The sequence below is a fragment of the Lucilia sericata genome, unplaced genomic scaffold (genome assembly GCF_015586225.1).
Source record: "Lucilia sericata isolate MDLA Ls3-8-SP2 unplaced genomic scaffold, ASM1558622v1 Contig000292F_arrow, whole genome shotgun sequence".
In the NCBI taxonomy this organism is placed as follows: Eukaryota; Metazoa; Arthropoda; class Insecta; order Diptera; family Calliphoridae; genus Lucilia; species Lucilia sericata.
This window is the reverse complement of record NW_023994317.1, coordinates 90039-114314: the sequence shown is the minus strand read 5'-3', so window position 1 is coordinate 114314 and position 24276 is coordinate 90039. Positions and strand designations below refer to the sequence as shown.

Below are 24276 nucleotides of genomic sequence, written 5' to 3'. Positions count from 1 at the left end.
ACCAGAGCACCAGTTGCCCGCAGGACTTGTCCTGGCTGGTTAGTTGGTTGAATTTCTTTTGGGATCTATGTAGTGGCTGTGGTTTATACCCAAATCCGCGGGGAGAGAATGCCATAATGTATATACGTATGCCATATATATGTCTGGATTCTCTCTCCGGTGATGTTGCCATCTCAACAGATGTCACTGGGTGATGTGACAGAGCAACTTATGCTGGATTCCTGAACCCGTTCAGTATCTCTTACTCTTCGCGTAGTAGGGCGCCAGTATATGTTGGGGAATTTTGAGGTTAACGCTTGGTAGTTGCCTGTCATTCTGTAGATCGTTCTTTATGATCTGAGAATGTAACTGATGTAAGTTGGTGAACGATCGGGAAAGACTCCTCTGCCCGACAGGAGACTAGTACTAATTTAGTAGACCTTTTACTTCAGGAAAGTGCTCGGTGCCGCCACTCAACTTGTCGAGGCAATTATTGGGTTCGAATTGACTTTGGAAATTCCTACATCCTTTGTCACATTATCTGACATACAGAGGGATCCTGATTTATTGGCTAGGTATTTCGAACTACCAAAAACGTCTCTAGGTGCTGTTGCCGAATCAACAGGCCCATCTCAGTGGTTTGGTTGCACGGGCTTTAAAAGGTTAAGGAATGCACTGGAATGGGTAATTAGTTGAAAGGGATTGCATTTTAAATAATGCAATTTTTCATGACATTATAAGGGTGGTCACCTTGTGGTATACCGGAGACTGATTTCACCTAATGTTGGGGTAGTCTCCCCTACTATTGACTTGAGGCCAGTGATTGCTTTTTACTTGTCGGGGTCTGCATTGGGATTGATCCCATGCTGCCTGTCATTCCGCATCAGGGCTACCATGACTCGAGTAGACGTTTTTCTATTTGTAGAGGATTTACCGATGCATATAGACCAACACTTTATAACAAGTTTCCATGTGATCAAATTCATTAAGGAGTATATGGTTGCATTTGTTTAATTCTCGTGTATTTTTTCATTTCGTTTTGGCGCCGTTACTTAAAACTATTGATGCTTCTTGTTCGCAACTATAATGTTTTTCTTCAATTTGATATAAAAATATTTTTTCATTGCATTTTACATGTTTTTTATTTTTATTTTTTTCATGGCCAATGTTTGTATTGCTTTTTTTTGCAGCCGGTCGCTTTCTTCTGGAAAATGCGGTCCATCCAGTCCAGTTTAAGCATTTTATATTAGATCAGTGGACGTATGTATTTTATTTCTATTATTTTGGTTTTTACGTTCAAAATCTAAATATCTATCTGCATGTGGTGTGTATATATGACTGAATGCCAACTGTTTGGTGTGTGGGTTTCAAATGTTTTACTTTTCTTTCCTAACGAACCACACAAATCGAGTATTTTAAATAGTTTCACTTAAATCCTTTAAATAATGAATGAAATAAAGTAAATGATATAAAAAGTTGTCATTTAGTGATGTAGTCGTTGATTTACAAATAATTGCTAAATTTAAAATTCATTCAATAAAATACATCAAGATCAATAAAGTTGTTTTTAAGTATGTGCACTTATGTATATTCAATGTTAAGTGCAAATAAATTCACGTGTTAACTAATTTCAGTAATCAGTATTGCAACAAGAATGTTAGCAAATAATTACTGTCGAATTATTAAATTTAAAACAAGTTACCCAGCAAAAACTTACATTGAAAAGTAAGGTGTTAAGTTGCAAAAATATACACTATAACATTGAAGTTATTATTTTAAGACGGTGACGTCAGAGGAGGCAAGTACTTACCGCTCACTTACAAATAGGGAGTTAGGTGAGTACTTACTACGATCGCCTGCAAATAAAAATCACAACAAATATATTTTTTTGTTTCGTTGATGACCTAGGAGTGATTAATAAGTTGAGCGCTTAAAAAATTATTCGAAAATGATCCGATATATGATTGAAAACAATGACAAAATGTATAGCAATCATTAATTGATCATCCTGGTGTTTAAAAAATTATGGTTTTAAAAACTTATTTTGTGATCATATTTGAAGCAGTTGAAGAGCTAAAATGGTTTCTTATGTAATTAATTTTATTTGTAATTGAACAGCAACACTTACACTAAAAAATTACTCAAAAACGATTCAAAAATGATTCGATACTGATTAGAAAGGGAGCTCATAAAAGACTCTTTTAGAAAAAAATTATGTGGCCTAAAATGAGTTGATATAATTCTCATTTCGTTTATAATATTAAATATATAATTATTTATTTGTGTAGTAAAAAGTAGAGTTTCTGTAAAGGAAATTAAAATGATGTATTTAACAATCTTTTACGGAAGATAGTTGGGCGACTAATCACTAAACTAAGTGATTAGTCACCTAACTGATTAATTAGTAGCGAGCTTAAAAAATTATTCCAATGATTAAAATGTGATTTATTCGAAAAAATTACATAATGTACAGCAATCATATATAGATTATCCAGGTTCAAGACTCAAATATTACTAAAATATGATTCGAAAATTACTCAAAAACGACTAGTAATTCGAATCATTAATGACAAAAAAAAATATTCAAAAATAAGTTGCAACTGATCAAAAGAAGGCTCATAACAGTCGCGGCTAGGGTACCATTTCTCCCGAAAAAGTAGGGATAAAGTTTTGTAAGAATAATCTTATATATATCTAATATCAAAGATGTAAAGAATTTGAAATTTTAAAAAATAGTATTGACGTGAGGAAACAGTGAAAATGTTCCTTTAAATTTTAAACTAAAATTTCATGTTTATTTAATTTATGTTTCTTTTTCAACATTTTTACTAATATAATAAAGTTTAATGTGTTCATTTTTAGATCCCCCATTCGCTAACATTTTTCAACTTAATTTACATTGGCTGATACTGATGTTAGACACTTTATTCATTATAAAATATATATATTACCCAATTTTATGCCTACTAATGCCAAAAAATTCTTTAACTTTATAACTTTCTCAGTTTTTTTTATGATTAAATTAACAATTAATACAGTGTCAAGTTACTGTTGTAATTTATCGTTCACAAACACTTGAACACACAAGGTTCTTATTACCAGATACTTCGTCATAATCTTCATCTGCTTTTTCCTAAGAAATTTAAGTTGATTAACCACAATCAGTTAAAATCTACATGCCCCAAGACAACATTCTATATTACAAAGAATTACAAAATGTGCTTTACAGCTGAAATAGTAAAGAAGTATATGTATGTAAAATTTACATTGTAAATAGATTAGACAAAAATTCTCATACTTATGGTACTCGAACAAATAAAGATGCGATGATTGTTACTGTTAGGCAAAAGAATTTAGCATAAAAACTTTCAAAAGATGAGATTGGGGTTTGTGCCAATACGTGCAAATTTCAACTCTAGCACTGTTATTATCAACAGTCAGTACCCAGCATAAACTTACATTAAAAAATAAGGGGTTAAAATGCTCAAATTTACATACCTTAAAGCATTTTAAGATATTAGTTAGTGTCCGACCGATCGTTCGGGTACGGGTTCGGAGTTCGGTAAAAAGTGAGGTTCGGTCAATGTTCGGTGTTAGGCGAAATTTTGACCGAACGCCGAACTTTTTATAAAATGTTTTTTTTATCATATTTTCATATCATCAAAAAGTTTTAAAAATGCTGAAAATCTGTTTACAGAAGTTATCATACATCCTGGCTGTACAATAAATTTCGGATATACATAGGTACAAAACGCCTTTTTAACCGTTCGTTTTTTCGGCTGATTTCAAAAACTGTTAACCAGAAACTGATTAAAAAAGTGAGAGTTAATTTGAATTATCTAGTTTCGATTATAAATCTTTGATTTCATTTGTAACATCGAAATTTTCTATGTTCTTATTCTCAAACGATCTAGACATGTCTGTCAGTCAGTCAGTCTGTCAGTCTCTTGAAAGAACGATAGGACCTAAACTATTGCTGCAGTTTGATTTATATTCAAAATGGACAAAATCGGTTTACATTTGGACATGGCCTCCATATAATGTTCGCTTTAGAAAATTACTAACGTTCATAACAGGCTTAAAAATACTAGTATTTTTATGAAATTATACTTAAATTTTTTTATGGACTAAAATTTCATATAAATTGGCAAATTGAAATTTGCGAATTGTGTTAAGTATTGTATATATATTTTTTATTTTTTTAAAAACTGCTTTTACTGATTCGATAAAATTCATTTTGATTTCGATACATATTTAAAACGAAATTTTGTATCACGTTGGATCATAATATCATGTATAACAATATTATGATAAATACAAAAATATCATGATGAAATATTTAGACGGTATTTAATCATATGATATTTTACAATTGTTATAATAACGATAATATGTTTAGACTACAATTATAATTTTAATCATAATAGAACATGGTTATCACAACCATGTTTTTTCTCAGCGTGCTCTTACAGATAATTATATCATTGTCAATAAATCGTTTAAAAACCAAAAATAAAAAAGTATTATTTTTCATTTAAAAAAAGTTCGTGTTCACCGAACTTTAAAAACCGAACAAAGTTCGGGTTCGGCCGAACTTTCAAATTTACCGAAGTTCGGGTTCGGTACCGAACGAAATTTTGTGTTCGGTCGGACTTTAATATTAGTTTAACACGGTGATGACATTGGACGCAAGTACTTATCATGCTTGCTTACAAATAGGCAGTTAGGTAAGTAATTATAACGAGCACTTGCAAATAAGGAGTTAAGTAAGTGTAGCTTTGTTTTTGAAAAAAAAATACCCTACAAGGATACGTCCACTGCGTCTACTATTAGTTTTTAGCAAAAATTTTTAATTTATTTACGTTTGTGTAAAAAACAAAATGTTAATGTTAAGGCCAAAAAGTAAGTACTTACATATTGTATTATTTGCATGTCATTACTAGACTCCTTCTATGTAATGCAGCCGGTATGTAGTAGTAAGTTGTTAAGTACAAATCAATACCATGTTTTTGCTGGGTTTCTATCTACTGGTAGACGAAATTTGGAGAATTAGATTTTATTTAATGCTCACTTTCATCTCAAACTACTAGTTTAAGAAGGCCTTAAGAGATTAAACTGTCTACATGTCATCAGGTATTTATGATTACAGTATAATATACATATTTGTACATATTTACTAGCATACATATGTATATATTAACAGCTCAAAGGTTGGCCAGAAAAGTGGGTATAAGTTCTAATTTTATTTTAATAATCATTTGTTCGAAAGTTAGTGTTTAGAAATTTCAATATAAATTATGTGGTCATATTAAATTTAATGTCAATAAACTTATTTAGTGCTACTAAGTTTATATTTCAAAATTCACACACATCATGCGCCACTGATAGTTTAACCTCTAAGTGTATTTTTTTTTACTCTCTTACAACTCTTTTCCCAATTATTTATCTTACATTTTCGAAAGCCACATTTTTCAAATAAATCAATTACACCCAACTCTTTTTCAAAACATAATTAAAAATGAAATGAATTACAATTCGTTCGTATGATTGCAATCAATACTCAGATTAATGAAATAAACAAACCAATGTATGTCAGTATTGTAAACAACACAGTTAGTTTTTCTTTTTGTATTTGTTAGTCGATGATAAATGAATGAAAAATGAAAAAGAAAAAAAAATGTGGCATGCGATTGTATACAAGAAAAATACATACATACATTTGTATATAAGTATGTATGTATGTTGTACATTAAAAGCCACAAAGCTCCTTGAACTTGAAAAACAAGTCAGAGAGCTAAAGATCTGTGTGACTTAGACTTAGTTGATACGTATGTTTATAAACTATGTAGAAGAGGGCATTCCATACACTAGGATATTGTCAAGATTTTAAATTTTAAACTGAAATTTCTGAATATCAAAGTCTTTATCAATGAATTTATGAAACTAAAACTAATACGGAACTCACACATAATTTGGTTTAAGTTAGTTAGTTAGTTAGATAGTTAGTTAGTTAGTTAGTTAGTTAGTTAGTTAGGTTAGTTAGTTAGTTAGTTAGTTAGTTAGTTAGTTAGTTAGTTAGTTAGTTAGTTAGTTAGTTAGTTAGTTAGTTAGTTAGTTAGTTAGTTAGTTAGTTAGTTAGTTAGTTAGTTAGTTAGTTAGTTAGTTAGTTAGTTAGTTAGTTAGTTAGTTAGTTAGTTAGTTAGTTAGTTAGTTAGTTAGTTAGTTAGTTAGTTAGTTAGTTAGTTAGTTAGTTAGTTAGTTAGTTAGTTAGTTAGTTAGTTAGTTAGTTAGTTAGTTAGTTAGTTAGTTAGTTAGTTAGTTAGTTAGTTAGTTAGTTAGTTAGTTAGTTAGTTAGTTAGTTAGTTAGTTAGTTAGTTAGTTAGTTAGTTAGTTAGTTAGTTAGTTAGTTAGTTAGTTAGTTAGTTAGTTAGTTAGTTAGTTAGTTAGTTAGTTAGTTAGTTAGTTAGTTAGTTAGTTAGTTAGTTAGTTAGTTAGTTAGTTAGTTAGTTAGTTAGTTAGTTAGTTAGCATGATATCATGCCGTCAATTAACCTAAGGAAGAACCCTTAAATGTTACCTTGCAAAATTTTATGCCATTCGAAATTAGATTAATTTTTTAAGAAACAAAGATGCATGAGTGCGTAATTCCAGTTCTTTTAGAAATAAAATTTATTGGCAGCAAATTTTTTTTTTCACATTTAAATATAACTTCAAATTCTTTATAGTTCCCAAAAGGTTATACCATATAAGAAGATTAGTTTCCAATGTTCATTTTTTGCTAGGATTTGAGCTAATGCCAAAGCATCACAAGTTTAGTGAAAGTGCTCCACATGAGATGAAAATTGCAAAGTAACATTTTCTATTTGTTCCTATGTTTCAGTTACATTTGAAACCTTGTCGTAACTGTGCCACAATAATCTTTTAAAGGATTGAATAATGCCAAAGCATCAAAAGTTTAGTGAGTATGCTGCACATGGAACGAAAATTGCAAAAGCACATTTTTTTTTGAATACTTTTTGTCATATTTAATAACAATTGCACTTTTTTGATTCCTTTGGTACCTAATCAAGTTTATTGGAAATTTTATATTAATATGAAGCACTTTCAAAATTAACAGTTCACTTGTATTAGCCCATAGATTAATCATTAGGCATTAAACAAGTCCATTTGATCACCAGATTGGTCCATAGACTAGACAGTCTATAGCCTCCCTATGGACTACACAATAGAGTAGTCTATAAACCCGACAATAGCATATTCTATAGACTATCCATTTTCTAGTTTATAGGTTAGACATTAGAGTAGTAGTATATTAGTCCAATAGCAAATTCATAGAGTAGTCTATAAACTAGATAATAGAATATTCTATAGAATAGACTCTAGAAACTAGATAATAGGTATATAATGCAAAGACTAATTCATAGCCTAGTCCCTAGACTAATTTATCGACCAGACCATAGACAATTCATTAGAGTAATCCAAAGTATAGTAAATGGTACTTTAAATTTCAAAATAGCGTTCTTAAAAATATTTAAAATTTTATCGATCGGATAAAAAAATAATCCTAAATAAATATTCTTTATTGAAAGTTATTACTGCTTGTTGTCTCGTTGTAATCTCTTCCAGGTTTCTAAACAATATTAGAGAATATAAACAAGAATTGTTTTTTTCCTCCTCAGAATTTATCGAAGGACTACCGACTTTTTAACATTGTGTCAGAAGTACAATTTCAGATTATTATTTCAATAAGAAAATAAATTAAAAATTGTACAAAATGGCTCGTTGGTGTACCATTGTACCTTTGAGGATTGAATTGTACCAAAAAAGTACAATTTTACCAATTTCCTAACCGTAGTATTGAGCATTGTTTCCATTCAAGGCACAACTTCCGAAAATAAAAGTCAGTTGGTCAACGTAGGAGGGATCTGATGTAAAATCAACACCAATAGTATTATAGCGCTTTATTACTCTGTAGAACCAAAGAAATCACCCAACATATGGAATCTTCAAAATCCTTAAAGTGAAGTTAAAACTTAAGGTAAACTTGAAACGAACCTGGTTTACATATTGAAGACAAAAATTCTCCTTATTTTTTGACTAATTCAAATCTTAGAACATGTCATTTTGGTGGATTCTAAATTGATGACTGTGAAATACGAATGCGAAAAGACGGGTATCGAAAAATTTTGGATAATTTTCTCACCTAATAAAATATATATGTATACATATATATTCTGGATCATTATATAAAGCGGAGTTAATTAAGCTATGTCCGTGTGTCTGTTGAAATCAGTTTTCTGAGGAACCCAGATACATATTTTGTGGATCCAAAACTAAACTAGACGGATCTAAACCAAATTTTGACAGCATATAAATTAGATAACTAAGAATTTAAAATTGCAACATTAAAAACGTTCTAAGAACGCTTAGAACCATACTTCATATGTTTTTGGTTTGTTTTTATTATTGACAAGATTTTTCACAGTTAACGGCTGAAATCAGGGATCATTTCATCACCTTAAACCCAAAAAAAAAAACAGTTATGGGTCTGCGTCCATATTTCGATGTTTTACAAACGAAATGTCAAAATAAATATATCGACGTCTTTTAAGATGACTTATGAAAGCTGCTTGGTATAGTATTTGTATATGAAATCCCCCCTTTGCATGTGTAAATACTAAGTCACTATAAAATCCATGACACTATGTGTTGTATTTTGTTTTGGGAAATTTTATAAGACAATCAATGAAATGTGTGTTTTTTTTTTTTTTTTTGGTTTGGTTTATGTATCATTGAAAAAAAAAGTCTTGTTGCAAATAGATTGTGATGGTACACAAAACGAGTTAGATATTGCAATCCAAAAACAATATAGAAAAAAATCTTGTGGAAAACTAACTAAAAAAAGCCATGTATCATAAACAAGACAATGCTGGCTAAAAGTGTTTGTTAATGGAAATTCCTTGTATTTTTTTTTTCTTTTGCTTTTGCTTTTCCAGCTAGGAGCAACTGGAACAACAGCCACTAAATAGTAAAGACAAAGCGAAAAGTTGAAGTTTATTAAACATTTGCAATTGTTGCTATTGCTGCTGCAGCGGTTGGTTGGGGTTCATATAAAATCTTAATCACACTCTCGAAAAATTGCATTAGGTTTTCATATATCACGACGATGTCATCACATTTTCGACGCATTCAATCCACTTAGTTGTCGTCGTCGTAGTAGTAGAAGTAGACGAAGCAGTAGTAGTGGCAGTTGAAGTTAATATTAAAGGTTGTAGTAGAGAACAACCTATTTAAAATAAAACGTTACCAAAAAAACAACAACAACAACAAAAAACTTAATCCCAACAAAAAGGATTAAAACTTTATGCTTACTAAGTATTTAGTTAGTGTATAAGTCAGTGCATTTGAAAATTCTAACAGTGCTCTGGGAATGCAAGGATAATAAATTGTAAACGAACAGTGTTAATTGTATTAAAATCCAAAATATATTTTAAATTCCAAAAATAAAGTGCAATAACAGAGAATAAAACCTTTATATAAAAAGAACTTAGAATTAAAAAAAAGTTAAAATTATACAATTAACCAAAAACGAACAAAAGTGAAAACAGAATTATTTAATTAAATTACCAAAAACTAAGCTTAAGTTCAAATTATATCCAAGAAATTTAAAATATAGAGGCAAGATGAAGACAACACTGGTATTTCTGTGTGCTTTTGTGTCTACAATTGCCCTTGCAGTGCGCGCTACTCCTGCCATCAGTTCTAACGAAAATACGGTAATTAATTTACTTTCTTTCTTTTTGTTGTTCTCGTTGTAATAAAAAAATTATAATCGTTAAACTCTTGCAGAGGTTTTGTTTGTTTGTTTGTTTATTCTGTTAATGATTTTATGTGTTACTGTTGTTTATATTTCTGTTCAAGGATATTTATCACGTCCTTGAGACGATTTTTATACCCTACACCACTTTAGTGGGGAGGGTATATTGGATTTGTGCTGATGTTTGTAACATATAAAAATATTCGTCCTAGACCCACCTTAAAGTATACCAATCGGCTTAGAATCGTTTTCTGAGTCGATTAAGCTATGTCCGTCCGTCCGTCCGTCCGTCTGGCTGGCTGGCTGGCTGGCTGTCCATGTAAACCTTGTGCGCAAGCTACAGGTCACAATTTTAAAGATAATTGGATGAAATTTGGCACGCACTTTTTATTTGACCCAAGGACGAAGCCTATTGAAAATGGTTGAAATCGGTCCATTATTTCACCTAGCCCCCATAGAACAGAACCCCCCGAAAAGGGCTTCTGAGCTCATAATTATGTTAAATATACAGATATATCGATAAAATACGGCATAACTAAGTTTTATAGAAGTCTTGATAACCCTGCCAAATTTCATAAAGATCGGGCCCCATTTGACCCTAGCTCCCATACAAAGTCCCCTTCAGAAAATTACTTGAATGTCCCAAATTAACTTATAAACACAAATATCGCGATGAAATTCAGCACAATAAAATATTATGTAAATATAAATATATTCACAAAATTTTATCGGGCTTGGTCCATATTTGCCCCTAGCCCCCATATAAAGCCTCTTTCAGAAAATTAGTTTTTCATCCATAAATTGCTTAAATGTATCGGAACCAGGGAATATTGAAGATAAATGCGATATTATGAAAAATAAATCACATTTAATATTCATAACTGGTGTAGGGTATCATATGGTCGGCCACGCCCGACTATACTTTCTTACTTGTTTTTCTTTATGTGATGTTCTAAAACTGTGTAATTTTCTCTAACATTTGCTCAATATTTTTTGTTCCCTTTGTCTTTAAGCAAACAAATGCACATACATATTTCTTAAGGGGGTGTTAAGTACAATTTTATGATTCCATTTTGCTGTGTTGCGTTGTGAACATTGTAAATAAACTTGCAACAGTATGTTGTGTGTTAAAGTTTAAACAAATTTATTGAAATATTTTTAGAAAGGAAAGTTTGAAATGTAATCAAATGTTTAAGATGTATTTATCTAAGGAAATTAATTAAAAGAGCAATAAACTAATATGTTGAGGTAAAGGAGTATTTTAATTTGCATTCTGAGTCTTTTGCCTTTCAAATGTGCAATTTATACACCAATGAATATAATAATTTTATACTTCAGAAGCTACAGGGAACAAATATTATATGGTATTTTGCACAAATATTTTAATTTCACAACTTGAACTAATACAATCTCACCTAAATACTAAATGTACTGCATTATTATTAAAAAATTAAATAAATTCATATATGGGCAATTCCATACGATTGTATGTGACATTCGCATAGATTTTGTAAAATTAGGAGTACTTGAAAAACAATTTTGTCATTCTGTTCCATTTAAAGAAATATAGTATTCTTTAAATGGAATGCAAAAGGAATCATCCCATTCGGAATCTTGTTTTCCAAAATATGGATTAAAATATGGCGATATCATACGTGACAAAAAAAACGGAAGTGTTTTTAAAGTACATGTAAATATTTACGAAAATCTGCGAATTCTGTAGGTGTATCTTTTTTGTTTTAATTTCTTACACTATGGGACATATTTTTCATTAGTAATCCATAATTTTTAAATAAAAAAAGAAATTAATATAATTTTATAATGAACATAATTAAATATCGTACGTGACACATCGTCATACACACACTTCAACAAATCAAAAGGAGTAGGAAAGTGCAGTCGGACATGGCCGACCTATATAAATGTTTAAGCAATTTATAGATAAAAATAAAAAACTGGAGTTATATGGCAACTAGGGTCAAATATGGACCGATCCTCATAAACTTCTAGGGTGTGATTTTAATTCATATAAAACTTATTTGTGCCAAATTTTATCATAATAATAGTGATTAGAGGTGAGTTACGGACGTTTAAGTGTTTTTCTGAAATTAAACTTTGAATGGAACTAGGGTCAAATGAGGTCCAATCGTTATGAAAATCGGCATAAAGGTTTAGGCTTATAAACATTTTAGATCTGCTGATTTTGGAGGGATAGTATTATAATTAACAGAATTATGAGCTAAAAAGTGATATTTTCGGTTCCGTTTGTATGGCGGCGGGGTGTAAAAATAGACCGATTTCAAAAATTTTCAACAGTCTTCGTCTTTGGTGCTACAAAAGATCATATACCAAATTTTGTTGAATTATCTTCAAAAATGCAGAAGTTATAAGGGTTTTATTTTTTCAGTCTTGGTTTACCTTTTCATGGAAGAACTTCCAAAGAAGCGAAAAAGAAGTAGAAATTACTCCATGGAAGTACTGAAAAAGACCTGAAGAAGTAATGATTTTAACACAGGCTTGTCATGGGAGGAATGTCCTTTTTATTTAATTTCAAATTCACTACATCGGAAGTCATTCTCAAGAAATAATTTTATTGCTCTTTTTTGGAAGTTATTCGGAAGTGAAATTGTAGTATTATAGAATATAACTAATTTGAATTAAATAATATTAACATTAACTAGGGTAATAGAAACATTAAATACAAAAGCTTATAAAAATGTAAGAACAACAAATATATCTTTAACATTGAAAAAATAGAATTATTTTCGCTTCTTCGGAAGTCTTTAAATATCACTTCCTCAGAAGGTAAAAAATCCCTTAGTGCTACTTTTGAATTGGTGATAAATGTTATTCCTTTGGAAGTACTTCGTTTTATTTTTGCTGGGTTTCATCAAATTCGAAAATGTTTGTTTTAGAATCAAAATGCAGTGTAACCTCCAAGTTTCCGTCTAAGAAGCACAATCGAAACTATTTAAAGTTATGTACAACTTTTCATCAGATCTTCTAGAAAACTTTTTAAAAGTTTAGAGTGTCACGATTTTTTTGGAATGTTAAAGTCTACTTTTACTAGAACTGTAAAAGTAAAGACACATCCTTTTATTATTTTAGAAAATCCTGAACAGACGTGTAACACTTGGTAGCTGAAGATAATACCCTTCGGCATATATATGTATGTACATTAGGGTGACCCCGTTTGTATGAAGGAAAAAAAATTTGGATTGTCATAAATGTCAAAAAAACCTTAAAAAAGGACATTTTTATCCTTTTATCCAGCTCACCAAATATTGACGTCTGGACAAAAATTTTGAGAAACGGTATCTTAAAATGAACTAAATTTCCATTTTCGGTGGGAACATCAACAACTTCCATTTTTGGGCCACCCTAACATACATACATACTATATAGAGAATAGACAAATATGTAAATAAATAAAATTTTAGTTACCTATGTATGTACATAAAATAACCTTTTCAAAAGTATTTTCTTTTATAAGTATAGACACAGAACCTATAAAATTTCAATAATAAATATAACATTCAAAAATGTCAAATAAAACTGCACAGACAAGTAAAATTCTGTTCTTGAAAGAAAACCAATGATGTTTGACCGTCAAGTGACATTATTTAAAGATTACTAAGTTATTAAAAGCATATACATATGGGCAGTTTCGTGTCAAGTGACCCAACTCAAAAAATATATTTGTACGAAATTTTCATTAAGTTTAGTACTATTGGAAATAGGGCAGACAAAAATTTTCAGCTTTATCGGTGAAGAACTGCCGGACTTAGAGGCGGTCACTAGCATCCCATTATGGGACTATAAAGCCCTTATAGGAAATTGTATAAGCTTTGTTCTGAGAAAAAAGGTAGTTTTTTGAATAAATATTTTTTTGGAAATAATGATGAAATAGCTATCTAAACTCCTTTGGACAATTTTTGCTAGGACCAATAGGTAAAAAGAAGCTACATACCAAAAATAATATAATTTTTTGAAAATAGACTTTAATATGATACAGACACATTTTCTAGTACTCAGATGAAAACCCCGATTTTTTATAATGCCAGTCTTATAGTAAATAAGCGATATGTACATATGTATGTAACTAAATAAATGTCTTTCTTAGAATCAATGAATATAAAATACGTTCATATGTTCAGGTATAAAAGTTAATGACCACTTAGTTTGTGTATGAAAAATGTCTGCGATTTGCGATTTTGTTGTATTGTAAGATCTTCAGTTTCAACAAATTGATATCATATTACAAATTAATCTATTGTTAAATATTTGCATAAAAAGATACATTAAAAATATGAAACAAAACAAAGTATAATACAATTTCTATTGTATCTATAGAGATTGACCTTCAACTTTTTAGTTAAAATACTTTCTGCTTCTAAACACACAATATATGTACATAAGGGTGTCTAGAGGAATTCCCTTTTGAAGAATCTTATGTAGGAATACCTACAGGTATATTAATGCATTGGACACGAGAGAAATAAAAAAATATTTTTTGAAAGAGGCCTCAGTTCATTATGGGTATCAAAAATTCCATAATTTTCAGCTGGTAGGGAACTGAGGCTCTTTTCCAAAAAATATTACTCGTACTTAGAACATAATAGGCATCGTTTGAGAGAAAAGTGGTCCACGGGGCACCCTTATGCACATATGTGTGATTGTATTTAAAATGTGTACAATTCATGTTTAAAAGGTAACGGTTAAATGTTTATTTTTGATCAACATTGGTTCAAATATTTCTAAAAACGAAGTTAGAAATGTCGTTGCTGTCATCGAGACCTTAATTTATCACTAAACAATAACATAAGTTTCCAATAGTATGGGAATTATACCGCTGCCTGCTCAAATTCCCCCATTTCTGATATGTACGATAATTTGCAAATGTTAACTATAAAGACTACCAGGTAAACATTTACTTTGAAAGAAGGATACCACGCTATCTTTAATGTTTAATAGCACAAAATAAAATGACAAAGGTCCCAGATAAATCTTTAATTACCCGGTAATAATTGAAGCAAAAAGTAAGAAAACACTTAATTTTTAGGTAAGTACTTATTTTCTGTTTTACGATGACCAAAAAATAACTGGTTACAAATTGATGAAAAACTGATTTTCTGATAAACCGATTCTAAAAAAATTTTGTTGACATTAAAGTTAATTATACCGAATTTTATTGAAATACAGGCGTTAATAAGGGAATTTGCAAGGGGCTAGGGTTAAATAAGGGCCGCTCATTACGAAATTTTGCAGTATCATTTATGCTGGTATAAATCGTAGTTGTGGCTATTTTTGTAGGTATATATAAAAAGTTAATTGAAATGGATTTTACACAAATGCAAAAATCAATATTTTTTCAAAAAGCTTCTAATATCGACTAGGGTTAATACTAGGGTTCTATAGTTGAAACGAAAAGTCGAATTTTCGACTTTTTACATTTAGTTAAAAGTCGACTTTTCGCTTTTTGCATTTTATGAAAAGTAGATTTTTCGACTTTTTTCATTTAATTAAAAGTCGACTTTTAGACTTTTCGTATTTTTGAAAAGTAGATTTTTCGACTTTTTTCATTTAATTAAAAGTTGACTTTTATACTTTTTTTCCGACTTTTCGATTTTTTTACTATTTTCGACTTCTTTCGGCTATTTTTTCGACTGTTTTTTGACTTTTTTCGAGTTTTTCCGACTATTTTAAAGTTTTTGACTTCTTTTCCACTTTTTTGACTTTCCGACTTTTATTTACAAAGTCGACTTTTCGAGTTTTTTCATAGACGATAGTCGAGTTATCGACTTTTTTGGAACAAAATAGTCGACTTCGACTTTTCGACAAAAAGTCGATTGTTCGATTATTCGAAAGTCGATTTATAGAACCCTAGTTAAAACCACTAACTAACTCCTTATTAAACATACGCTTTAGACAATTGGGTACAAATTCTATTCAAAAAAGTGAATTAATGTTATTGATAACCACCACTCATTACCAAGTAATATATGAAATAACTACATTACCCATATTTACTTATTACCAAAATTTGAAAATATTTTACTGGGTAATTATTTAAATGCTCTAAATTGTGATATCTCACGTTTGCTTACTGCGCCATATCATCATTACGATGACCAACAAGAGATCAACAAGGATAATTATGCGCAATTAAATTTCCTAGAATGATTTTTTTATTCTATTCTTAAACTATATCAACATATTCGTGGTTTGTCTTACACAGGATACACGTGCATTGTGACATAGTATTATTTGACATTTTTGGTAATAAATATTCATTAACTGTTAATTATTATTCAACAGCCTAGATTTAAAAGTCCTCATAGATTGTTTTGAAATCAAGATAGGAATTTTCAATTGATTACATAGTCGTATGTTCTATATGAGTTTTGTTGTAAAATATTGTGAAAACACGCAATATACTATATATGGGCCATTTCATGTCAAGTGTGACGCAACTTAAAAAATCGATTTGGATGAAATTTGTACCAAGGTTCGTACTGTCTTTAAGCTCGCTTTTAATTCAATTTCAAATTTATAAACACACATTAGGCTAGTTGATAGGGTTTGTTCAGTATTAACGAGAATATTTATACCCTACACACTATAGTGGGGAGGGTATTACACGTTTGTGCTGATGTTTGTAACACACAAAAATATTGGTCCTACACCCACCTTTAAGTATACCGATCGACTCAGAATCGAGTCGATTAAGACATGTCCGTCCGTCCGTCTGTCCGGCTGGCTGGCTGGCTGGCTGGCTGTCCATGTAAACCTTGTGCGCAAGGTACAGGCCGCAATTTTCAAGATAATTTGATGAAATTTGGGCACAAGGACGAAGCCTATTGAAAATGGTTGAAATCGGTCCATTATTTCACATAGCCCCCATACAACCGTACCTCCCGATTTGGGCTTTTTATGCCCTAATTACGTCAAATATGCTATTATCTCTCTAAAAATTGGCACAAATACGTTTTATATAAGTATAAATGACACTGCAGATTTTCGTAATGATCGGCCCTTATTTGACCCTAGCCCCCATACAAACCCCCCTTCAAAAAATGTCTTAAACGTCTAAAATTGACTTGTAACCATTTGTATCGCAATGAAACTCAACATAATTAACTATTATTTAAAAATACATCCTGTTCCCAAATTTAATGAGGATCGGCCCATGTTTTGCCTATACTCCTATATAAAGCCTCATTTAGAAAATTAGTTTTTTATCAATAAATTGCTTAAATACTTTGGAATTAAGGTAAAATTCAACATAAAAGTTTCTTTTGAAAAATAAAAATTTTTAAAATATATTCATGGTGTAGGGTATTATATGGTCGGCCATGCCCGACTATACTTTCCTACTTGTTTTCCCTAAATTGTGGGATTTTGAGGAATTTAATTTATTTGTTTTTTCTTATATTTTATTAATAATATGAAGAATTATGAAATATACTGCTAGTAATTTTATTCAATTGAAATTATTATTAGGCACATTCTCAATGACTATAAAAAATTTGTTTTATTTTGCCATGCACCAACAGATGGCAAATACTTTTTTAAATGTGTAAAAATAAAAAATTATACATAATTTTTATTGCACACATGAGATTTAATGCAAATTATAATTTTTGCAACAAATTGTTAATATTTTTATGGAAAAGTTATAATTTAAAAATCAAATTCACAAATAATTGTGGGCCAACTGCTGTACAACTCTACATCTAAAATTTGGATTTAATAAATCCTATTGTTTAAAAAATTCGTCTAGTATTTTAAGATTATAATAGAATCTATATTAAAAAAGTAAGAGTGTTATATTCGTCTATGCCGAATCTTATATACCCACCATCAAACCGTATGCCGTAAAATAAATGCTCCCCTATAAACATCAGGGTGATATTTGGAATAGGATTTACGTCAATTATGGACCGAAATCTTTCATATTAACAAAATATTCATTTTTAAAAACGAAATAATTTTGTCCAATTTTTAACACATGAACATATCTATATACATACATATGTATATGGACGGTAAGGTTAGATAGTCCTGACATTTGATAAAACCATTTGTTTTGAATTTCATCGCTGTACTTGTTTATAGTGCCCGACCCGGGTACGGGTTCGGAGTTCGGTAAAAAGTGAGGTTCATTGACCGGAACTTTTTATAAAATGTTTTTTTATTATATTTTTATATAATCAAAAAGTTTTAAAAATGCTAAAAATCTGTTTACAGGAGTTATCATACTTCCTGGCAGTACAATAAATTTCGGATATACATAGGTACAAAACGCCTTTTTAACCGTTCGTTTTTTCGGCTGATTTGAAAAACTGTTAACCAGAAACTGATTAAAAAGCTAAGAAAAGTAAAACATTTAATTTGAATTATCTAGTTTCGATTATAAATCTTTGATTTCATTTGTAACATCGAAATTTTCTAGGTTCTTATTCTCAAACGATCTAGACATGTCTGTCAGTCAGTCAGTCAGTCTGTCAGTCTCTTGAAAGAACGGTAGGATCTAAACTATTGTTGCAGTTTGATTGGTATTCAAAATGGACAAAATCGGTTTACATTTGGACATGGCCTCCATATAATGTTCGCTTTAGAAAATTACTAACGTTCATAACAGGCTTAAAAATGCTAGTATTTTTATGAAATTATACTTACATTTTTTTATGAACCAAAATTTCATATAAATTGGCAAATTGAAATTTGCGAATTGTGTTAAGTATTGTATATATATATTTTATTTTTTTAAAAACTTATTTTACTGATTCGATAAAATTCATTTTGACTTCGATACATATTTAAAACGAAATTTTGATCACATTGGATCATAATATCATGTATAACAATATTTTGATAAATACAAAAATATCATGATGAAATATTTTGACGGTATTTAATCATATGATATTTTAAAATAACGATAATATGTTTAGACTACAATCATAATATGTTGCTCTTAGAACATGATTATCACAACCATGTTTTTTCTCAGCGAGCTCTTACAGATAATTATATCATTGTCAATAAATCGTTTAAAAACCAAAAATAAAAAAGTATTATTTTTCATTTAAAAAAAGTTCGTGTTCACCGAACTTTGAAAACCGAAAAAAGTTCGGGTTCGGCCGAACTTTAAAATTTACCGAAGTTCGGGTTCGGTGTTCGGTACCGAACGAAATTTTGAGTTCGGTCGGACTCTACTTGTTTATATCGAATTTTCGTATTTTTGAAGAAGGATTATTCGTATTTCAAATAAGTAAAACCCTTTCCTGAAGGATACCTACCTAATATAGGGGATATGGTCAGTTATAGATAAATCCTAATTAATTTCGGAATGAGGAATTATATTCCCATAAAACTTTGTATGTCGATTTTCATCACCATACTCTGAAGGTGGTTTTATATTAGAGTGATTCAAGCTTGTATGAACGAAAAACATTTTATCTGACAGGCCGTCCCCCCTCTAGAATTGTTCTCTGGGTTGTAAAACTATGACATACACAAAATTAGGCTGATAGGATAACGTTAACAGATGCCGTAACGGCTCTGAAGTTTCCAAGTGCATTTACAAGGGGAAAATATCGATATTTTTAATTTTTTGCTCAAATTTGGCCATTTAGTAATAAATTTTGAACTTTATTGTAAAGGAATCGTAATATGCACAGAGTAAGCATTTCGGAAAGATATAAAACACAAAAATTGCTTGAAATCTTTAAAAGTTATTGCGAATTCCCCAGGCCATTAACGTGTCTCACAGCACATGAATTCGAAATGTGACAAAAATATAATTTTGTTGGGATATATTCTAAAAAAACATTTTGTTCTTTAAAATACTTATATCTATAATTACTCGAATATTAGTTTTTGTCCTTATGAGATAACGCAAACCTGTTCTCAGCTATGGTCAAAAAGGTATGATTTATTCAACGGCCGTTTCAAATCTCCAATTTCAGTTTTTTTGAAACTTTGTTAAACAAATTACAACATTTTTAGGAGATCTCATGTACATTTATAGACAATAGATAAGGCTATTAAACGGTAAAAAAATTAGATCAATATTTCTTACAGTTTAGCTGCACCTGCGATTTGAACTCGGCGGATTTCGGGAAAATCGAATTTTTTGGTAATATTTTAGAGAATACGTATTAATTCTTTACTAATGTACATTTTAAATAAAGTATTTTCAGACTATTATTGTCCAGATAATATAAAATATATATCCCAAGTTTTATTAAAATCGGACATTCTTAACCCATAAACTGTGGAGTTCAAAGGTAAAATTTTGCAATATTAGGGAATTCTTAGTGTACCATATCGAAATAATATTTATTTGTCGGCCATATTTACCAAAAATGACTGGAATTTATCGTTTATAGTCCGATATTTAAAATATAGTGAAAAAAAAATGGTAGATTAACCCCTTAAGGCACCTGGGAACAATTTAACACCAAAGTTCAAAAATTCGAAAAAATACTATCTATTTGAATAATGCTCTATATAATTAGAGGAATAAGAGAAATAAAACAAAAAATTATATATTAACCCCCTTATTCACAAGCAACATTTTTATTTTATAAAAGGTTTATAAAACAAAATTTCCACACAAAATCTAATTTATAAACTGTTTATAAAATAAAAATTTTGTTTGTGAATAAGGGGGTAAGTATAAGAACTTATGAATTAACCCTTTGTTTAAAGCCAGTAATGAGATTTAAAGTAATTTTCTGAAGGAGACATATTGGCAGTGTTGCTGCATATGGGAGATAGCGCCAATTTTATATTGATCCTCACAAAATTTGGTAGAGAGCTTTTAGCTCGTAAGGAATTTATTTTAAGCCAGTAATGAGCGTTAAAGTCATTTTCTGAAGGGTATCTTATATGGGTGTAGGGTCAGTTATGGACCGATCCTCATAAATTTTGGTCTTTATCGTGTTTTCAACAGACAGACGGACATGGCTAGATCGTCTTAGAAATAATAAGGACCCAGAATATACTTATATACTTTTGTGGGTCTATGACCAATATTTCGACGTGTTACAAACGGAATGATAAAATCAATATACCCCCATTAGACAAAAAGGGATTTTTGTCTAATGTTCAGAAACTCAATTCCTGAAAGTTGTTCCTTACATTTTCCAGTTTTTTTGAGGGATGGAATATAATGACATAACTTTTACAACCACCGTCAAAAAAAATGGAGATAACATCGGAATCATTTAACATTTTCAAAATTTGCACATTAATCTTCAAAGGGCAGATATGTAGTTTTTATTAATGAAGAAAAGTAATTAAAAAATAAAAGTAAGTTTTAACTCTAGATTTCTTTAAGATTATGATTCTTCATATAAAAATCTCTAATTACGATAAAGTATATACCCAGTTCAGTACTTCAATAATAAATGTTTGTCATGTTAAACAGATCTACATTTACAATATTATTGTTTTCCACAGAATTTTGCGAATTTTTTGCTACTTACTCAATATGAAGAGCCATTTAATATTCTTAGTTAAGAAATTTTTCTATTGTCTATCTATCATTACAAATATTATATTTATTTTTTTCCAAGAATATTAATCTTTTACATTCATTTTTAAAATATTATCAAGTCGAATAAAAAAGGTAAATGACATGGTCCAGGGTTAAAACATGCTTGTATACATTAAGGTATTGATTTACAAAAATGTTTTTTATTTAGCTTTTAGAAGACTAATGATTTAAAAGAAAATACTTACACAATATGATGAGTAAAAAATATTTATAATATGTAACCTATATTTATTTTCTCCTACAGATTCCCGCCATTAATCGCAATCAATTGGAGGAGGGCTTTCTAAGAAAGTTGAATATAAAATGTAGTCAAAGAGATAATCACTCATGTATGATGTTGAAATTAATTGTATATATGAATCGAATATTTAAAAAGTCATCTATAGAAGTGAATAAGAAAGTAACAGTAACACAAAACCGGTAAGTTGTGATTTAGAAAAGAAAATGTGTTAATATTTTAAATGCTTATTCAAATTTTAGCGATATTGATGACATACCCAATGACCCGGATGACGATATATTATTGGCCCGTTCCATAGATTCAGATGATGAAACCTTGGGTCTAATAGTGGCTAATAAACTGTGGAAATTTATTAGATCACGCACGTTACGCTATAAATTTAGTGATAATGCTGATTTTGTTGTGAATACCGAGCCAAAAGGTAATTTAAATTTTGGTGTTTCCATTAGTCCGGTGGAGGCCTTGGAAGAGGGTCGTGGTAAAATGAAAAATTTGGCTCCGATTTTATTACTAATGGCCGGCAAGGCAGGTCTAGTGGGTGCCATACTACTTAAGGGTCTCTTCCTGTTGGCCGGTAAGGCATTAATTGTTTCCAAAATAGCTTTACTACTGTCGGTGATAATTGCCTTGAAAAAGCTGTTGTCACAGAAAAAACACGTTGTAGAGGTGCCGCATCATGATAGCTATTCCAGCAGTGGTTGGGCTCGTGCCTTAGATGGTTTTATTGAGGGCATGGCCGAGGTGCCGGCAAAAATATTAGCCGAAGAGGCTCATGATATGGCGTTTAATGGTCAGAAACCGGATGAATCATAAAACTAATTTAAATGTTATGGTGTAGATATAAAGTAACATTTTTCTTTTCTTTCTTTTTTAATTTTATCTCTTTATTTTATTAATATAATATTTGTGTACTTTTTATATATTTTTTAGAGTCTTTAATATAAGGTCTTTGGGTTTATTTATTGTTTTTAATAATTTATTTATTTATTGTTATTTTTTCTTTGTTATTGTTGTTATTTTTTTTTTTTTGTTGATCATGTATTTATGTTTAAAATGCTAATTTTCTTTTAACTACAGAACTAATAAAACTCTCGTGATTGATTTTTAAGTAGCGAACTAATCGCTTTTCAAACTTTATTGGTGTAAATAAGACTCTTTCGTGATCGAATGCCTTTTAAGAAGGATTGAGAAAAGAAAGAAAGAAAGTTAAATCCTAAAGTCTTACATTTATGAACTGTTTTAATTTGAAATTATTTTCAATTTGAGTTCAAATCTTTCCGTTTTATAGGGTCCAAGAGAAAAAGTTTTAGCTTTAAATTTTTACTCGAAAACTAAATGTTTACAATGAACGGTTCAGATTTGAAATTTACTTTCTCAGTGAAATCAGAATAGGCACAATGTATGCTTAGATGAGGCAAAGAAAAGAGATAATATACAAGGAGCAACCATAGGCAATCGGGTGTAAAATGCATTCGGTAATACAATTGTTTATAACGATTTCAATCTTCTCTTCGTAAATATGAGAGCTTTGACTTACAAAGTTTCAGAACATGTATAATAAATAATTTAATTTCTTTTACATTTGAAAAAATAAAATCCGATAAAATTTTTCTAATCTGATCAAATCAATATAAAAAAACCAAAACCTCTTAGTTTTATACTCCTATTACAAAAAATGTCTACAATAATCATGATATTCGGTACTACTCTTTAAAGAAATCTTCTTCAGCTTTTCAACACTTAAGCAAAAAGGGAAGTATTAGCTCTCAAATAAGAAAATTATTCGGATTACTTTCTTGGGTCAATTTATACCATAACACACACTTTCCATTAATTAAATACAATAGTATACGAAACTATTCCATTGTTAAGCAAATTATTTCAAAATAAAACTATTTTTTCTACTCTGAACTTTATTGTTCGTTATTTATTTTAAAATATTAATTATTTCTTTCAAAGGTTAAGGTTCTTAAACATTCTATAATATTTTTCAATTGTTTATTTTGTTTTACCAAAAATTTATCCTCTATTTATTTACTTATTTAATTAAACAAATGTATAAAAAAAATCAAATAAAAAATATGAAAAATATAAGAAAAAATTATATAATTTATGAATTTATTTAGTTTGTAATAATTTATTTATTTATTTATTTTACTAATATATTTATGTATTGATTACTTAAAACAAATATTGTTCTAAAAAATAATAAAGAATAATTAAAAATATTTTTTACAGAAAAAAAATCTTGTTTTAGCTTTATTTTAGCTTTTAAATGTTTTGTTGTTAAAGAATTAACTTTTAATTAATTTAATTAATAATAATTCTTCGTATTGATTTTTATAATTAATATTTTTTTTGTTATTTTTTAGCATTTTATGCTGGTTTAAAATTTTTTTATGTTTGTTATTATATAAAACTACAAAAAACCTACTTGTTTTTTTAACAAAATAAAAACTTTTTGTTATGTGTGTGTTTGCTAAAGCTAAAAAATATTAAAATAAAATTAATCTGTATTTTTTTTGCTATTTTTTTATAATTTAAAAAATGACTAAATATTTTATTAATATAAATTTAAATAATTAAATTTAATGAACTTAACAGCAACTAAATATTCTAAATATTTTCCATTAATTTTATGTCATTCAATGTCCTGGTTGATAATGTTATT

The 24276-nt window shown here is 29.5% G+C and overlaps 1 protein-coding gene across 1 annotated transcript; it reads left to right on the top strand.

Moving 5' to 3' along the window:
• Positions 1–9661: 9661 nt before the first annotated feature.
• Positions 9662–22418, top strand: LOC119603316. The gene is made up of 3 exons (XM_037955320.1): positions 9662–9754; positions 21609–21784; positions 21845–22418. The coding sequence occupies exons 1-3, from the start codon at positions 9662–9664 to the stop codon at positions 22416–22418; spliced, it is 843 nt and encodes a 280-aa protein (XP_037811248.1).
• The last annotated feature ends 1858 nt before the right edge of the window (positions 22419–24276 follow it).

What these genes read in the sequence shown, in the direction of transcription:
- LOC119603316 (XM_037955320.1), top strand. Translation starts at nt 9,662, where the DNA reads ATGAAGACAACACTGGTATTTCTGTGTGCTTTTGTGTCTACAATTGCC. An exon ending in TCAGTTCTAACGAAAATACG is followed by an intron (nt 9,755 to 21,608) that starts GTAATTAATTTA and finishes TTTCTCCTACAG; the next exon opens with ATTCCCGCCATTAATCGCAA. An exon ending in GTAACAGTAACACAAAACCG is followed by an intron (nt 21,785 to 21,844) that starts GTAAGTTGTGAT and finishes TTCAAATTTTAG; the next exon opens with CGATATTGATGACATACCCA.